Here is a 5,000-nt window from a genome sequence, read left to right on the forward strand (position 1 = left end):
CCCAGCCAGTAACCTTCAGCTAAATGTCACTCTGCTTAATCCTATTTGAAAATTAAACATCGGAAAACCTTTAGCATTCTCTTCCTTCCTTCTCTGCCACCCCCCCCCTCCTCCTCCTCCTCCTCCTCCATCTCTCACTGTCCTTCCTCCCGCTCGCTTTTTCTATCCATTCTGAACACCTGTGACATTTGTAAATATTATGTTTCTCTTGCTCCTAATATTTGTTTGTTGGTTCTTAAATAATACCAGTGGCCAAGGATGATAAAGTGAGACGATTGGATTTGTATTCCTATTTGTGTGTGTAGAGAGAGGGAGAGGGAGCGAGCGAGAGAGAGAGAGAGAGAGAGAGAGAGAGAGAGAGAGAGAGAGAGAGAGAGAGATGTCAGGTGCCGGCCCACTGGCTCAGTAAAAAAAGGAGAGGGTGACAGAGAGAAAGAGAGACAGAGGAGAGAGGAGACACGTGAGGAGGTCCCCCCATGCATCAAACGTGCATATTTACATAAACAGATCCAGCCCGTATAGGCAGTAATTACTGTGGAGGCAGAGCAGGCTGGGAAGAGAAAGAGGGTGTCTGATGCGGACAGATAGGCACAGTGACTGAGGCAGAAACTCCATCACAGTGCCATGGTGCAAGTACACTCACACTGACATGTTTCCTCTCTTTCTCTCTGTGTTTGTTTCTCTTTTACACACACACACACACACACACACACACACACACACACACACACACACACACACACACCATGGCTTCTTTGTATGCATGAGGTGTATGGCACGAGAAGCAAGCTCTCTTCATGGAGTATATGGAGCCCATATTTCCACATTTAAAGATTATACCATAGGAGGAAAGGAATAATACATAGTGTAGGCACAGCGAAATACAGCGAAGCACAATTACTCTACCCTTAAACGGAGCTCTTTAGAGATGTTAAGACATGACAGCTCCACCGATAAAGAATACAATGCGTCTCCATGTGGCTAAGACATGCTATGCAATGAAGGCAATTATGCTTTAGATCAAAAGTTGTGTTTGCCACTCAGCCGCTGTTACCGTCATCCACTTCTATTGTATTACTGCAGGTGGAGTTAAAGTTCATGGCTGCAGTCAGAGCAGTAGTCAGTGCCTCAAAATGCAACGAGGCGCATTCGTGTTAAAGAAAAACAGATGTCTGCCTTATGATAACAAGGGAATGGCTGCTGTAGGTTTTGCCTTGTCAACATGTCACAATCACCAATAGTATAAGTCATAATGTCCAAACTGATCAAAGTTTCTGAAATGAATTAGTTATGAGCATCTCTTTCCTTCATTCTCTCTCTCTCACTCCCCCCCCCCCCCTCTCTCTTTGTGTATGTGGGGAGAGGGGAGAGAGAGAATGAACCTGATGATAATGAGATGATGACGTGAGTGAACAGAGCTCTGACCCGTGTGTGTGTGTGTGTGTGTGTGTGTGTTTGTGTGTGTGTGTGTGTGTGTGTGTGTGTGTGTGTGTGTGTGTGTGTGTGTTTGTGTGTTTCAGGTGGGAGATGCAGGATGGTGCAGAACTGGAGGATGAAGAGAAAGTTCTGGTGGATCACTTGCAGGAAATCTGGTTCCCCCCCCAGCCCTGGTCCCTCCTCATAGCGGCTCTGCCAACAGCAAAGAACATTCGTCCAAACCCCTACCCATCACCAGCACGTTTGACGGAAACATTCAGCTGATTTCATACGCATACATGTGTCTTTATGTATGCGTCTGTGTGCTGTGCGCATTCTGGACAATAACACCAAAGTGATCAACTGATATTTATTTAGATTCTTCAAATGGAAGCACACAAATGTCTCACTGAACATTTTTTTGTTGTTGCAATTTTGCTGTCCAATATCCCGATTCTTCATACGTGGTTTTGTGAAGGGGCTGTTCCATAAGTATGTTGGTGCTATATGGCTCTTCATGCAACACTGCTCCCACGGGTACAGCTGACTGTACGGGTTAGGTTGGATGGATGCCATGACAACATGTGTAGCGCTGTATATAGTTTACATTAAGTTGTGTTTGCCTCGCTGTGTTTTGTAATATGGAGTAGTCACTCAATGTTTCAATAAAATAGAGCACATATTTTATACTGTGGCATTGCATGTTGAAATGACATCTGAAATCTGGCAATTATCATACCTTTTGTATGGCTGAAAATGTTTTCTGTGTCTTTCTTAATACTTAAGTCTTTCACTGTACACAAGAGAGAGGACATTTGTGTATATAACGTGATTCAGACCAAGCTGAATGTAGCCTTTATAGAAACTGTTATTATAATGTAAACAAATAAATGAATGGAAGCACGTATACCAATTTCTGTTTTGTTTTGAAATGAATAGCATAAATAAGTAGAAGCTATCTTCTGACAATTGTTCGGCAGTTCATGATGACACCCCTGAAATGGTGTTTTGTGATTAAATACGTAATGCTGCATCGGTTTGATGTAGCGTGGTTAGCTTTAGTTGTCAAAGGGTGTATTGTGTATTTGAAAAGCCTCTGAATAGAACATGTTTACTCACATCACACTTTTAACAATGGAAATTACTTTTGAAAGACATCTATCAAATGGAAATTGTTTGATGTTATTATCCTACACAGAAGAATAAGCATGGTAACGTAAGCAGGCTATTAAAGCAAAACAAGCTAAAGGGTTATTGTGTGTTAAGCTCCACGAAGGCCGACGGTCTCAGAAGAAACATAGCCTGTCAAAGCACACAAAGCATCGCTTTTTATCCGCGCATCCCAAGAATGTGACACATATGGTTACTGCGTCTTTAAGAATAGTAGCACTCTCTGAAACGTCACACTTCCGTTTCCTGCATTTTCTTCCTGTTTTCTGCAACAAGGAAGCAGAAGATGCATGATGATTGAGATTTACAAATTTGCTTGTTGTGATGGTATGTGAGTGAAACGAAAATGCATGTTTCTCACCTTATGTCTGTCCCCTTGACTGATGTTCATTACCGCGGATGGACAAGGGTACTAAGTCCAACGCGGCGCTGAAATTAAGAGTTACAAATCCACAAATAGGATTTTTCTATAATGTAAAGGAAGACATGGGTTGTGATTGTTTATTTTGAAAATGTATACGGCCCTGAATCATTTGTGTGGAAAACTTGCACTGTCAGAAGTATCTGATATTGTTCGGTTAGTATGATGCCAACTGCAAACATGACAGTTGACAGAAAGTAAGCAGCAGTGTAAATCACAGTACTCTCTTGCATTATCTGAACAGGTTTATTGACATTTAAGGTACGACCAAACATTCATTTTAGTAAGGTGCCGTATTCAATTTACTTATTTTCAGCAACTCAGGTTTTACGATGGTTCCAATTATTCATCGAGAAGTTGATAAGATCACCCTTGTTTACGTTAAAGCACCTGCTTTTTCTGTTTTGCAAGAATACATAGCAGGTGACTGTGTTGGTAACTAGGTTATTAGCGGATAAATAGTTAAATCTTTCTCTACACTTTAAAGAGTATTTTGCCTCACCATGTGATTTAAAATGTGCCCACCTTGCAGGCTGATTGTCTGACACACTGAAGTCGTCCATGCTGGTCAGAGCAGAGTGGTGCATATTCTTCTTTTTCTTTCTAAACATGGCCCAGATGGCTCAAGAGGATAAAGAGAAGACAACCGCTCTGAAGGGTAAGAGAGACTGTGTTCATTTAGGGTGGAACTGTGTATGTGAAGTAATGAGTTTTGAACCTAGTCACTGATGTTTGCTGTGCTTGTTTTACAAAAGACTTTGGTACAGGTACAACTTATCTCGACTGTGATAAATGCTGTTCTGCACGCTATTATGTTTACATTTGGTTCCTTATGCGATGGCATTGAACAGATAAGAATGCAAAGTTTAGCTCATGTTTGGTGAAATAAAATCTGTATGTACTGTAAACATGAATCAATGTCAGGGTTTTAGGGTTGTATTTGCTGGACTCCATAGATAATGGCCATGCGTGGTGGGTTAATAGCTTCCGCTGTTTCAGTCACAGATTCAGCAACATGCCGATAACTCTTAATACATTCTAACTGAGCAATTTAATGACATTCTTTTTTTAGATTTACTGTCAAGGATAGATTTGGACGAGCTGATGAAGAAAGACGAGCCTCCCCTCACTTTCCCAAAAACACTGGAGGAGTTTGAGTATGCCTTTAATGAGCGTAAGTTTCTTCACGGTTTGACAATGTCTTCCATATACGTTTAGCTGATGTCACCATCTTGGTGATGGCTGTTACCAAATGACTAAGCTATGTAGAATGAGAAGTATGGAAAATCCATTTTATGGTTTACTGTTTTTGCTGAGGTCTCTCCTGTGATTTTAATGTTATTGCAGATGGATGGGGCTTCTCTGATATGGTTATGTTAATGTTAATATGTTTTGGTGTCTGAAAGTGTCACTCCTGTCACTGTACCATGATGATTATGAGCGATGGTATGTTGTAGTTTGTATCTGAGGTTTTTTAAAAAGACAAAGCAATCATTGGTAAATATCTATGAGCCCTGTTTTTCTTCTTCATAGTGTAACGATGTTGATGTTATCAGTGTCTATTTTAAAGCAGTCGTGTTATTGAATGCCCATAAGATATCCATGCTCACGTGGTTATTTGAATGTGTTTGTATGAAAAATGTGTGATGCCGTAGCCTAGATATCTAGGCAAGTGTCTTAATTTTGTTTTGATTTTATTTTAGAAGAGCATAAATGTTAAAATGTGTCGATAAGTATCTTTGATGAAACAGTAGCATATGCCAGGACTTTCTGTGATAAAGCAGTTATGTTAGCATAGCGATCATCTCTGTGGTTAGTGTGATAATGGTGTGTGTGTGTGTGTGTGTGTGTGTGTTTGTGACTGTGTGTGTGTGTGTGTGCGTGTGTGTGTGGGTGTGTGTGTGTGTGTGTTTGTGACTGTGTGTGTGTGTGTGTGTGTGTGTTTGTGACTGTGTGTGTGTGTGTGTGTGTGTGTGTGTGTGTGTGTGTGTGT

General features: G+C 41.0%; 2 protein-coding genes across 2 annotated transcripts in view; both read left to right on the plus strand.

Annotated features, from left to right (window-relative positions):
- kiaa0825 (KIAA0825 ortholog) overlaps positions 1 to 1,706 on the plus strand; it is a gene marked incomplete at its 5' end in the record, with an annotated part of 124,456 nt that extends 122,750 nt beyond the window's left edge. Inside the window, one exon of the mRNA XM_080839786.1 lies at positions 1,521 to 1,706. Coding sequence (XP_080695912.1) covers positions 1,521 to 1,701 — 181 coding nt within the window. The 3' untranslated portion in view covers positions 1,702 to 1,706. The remainder of the gene's footprint in view (positions 1 to 1,520) is intronic.
- Positions 1,707 to 2,854: 1,148 nt separating this feature from the next.
- Positions 2,855 to 5,000, plus strand: part of arb2a (ARB2 cotranscriptional regulator A) — a 157,110-nt gene continuing 154,964 nt past the window's right edge. Inside the window, exons 1-3 of the mRNA XM_080839549.1 lie at positions 2,855 to 2,913; positions 3,540 to 3,665; positions 4,080 to 4,181. Of these exons, the coding sequence (XP_080695675.1) occupies positions 3,569 to 3,665; positions 4,080 to 4,181 (199 nt within the window). The 5' untranslated portion in view covers positions 2,855 to 2,913; positions 3,540 to 3,568. The remainder of the gene's footprint in view (positions 2,914 to 3,539; positions 3,666 to 4,079; positions 4,182 to 5,000) is intronic.

Source organism: Sprattus sprattus (assembly GCF_963457725.1).
Source record: "Sprattus sprattus genome assembly, chromosome: 5".
NCBI lineage: Eukaryota > Metazoa > Chordata > Actinopteri > Clupeiformes > Clupeidae > Sprattus > Sprattus sprattus.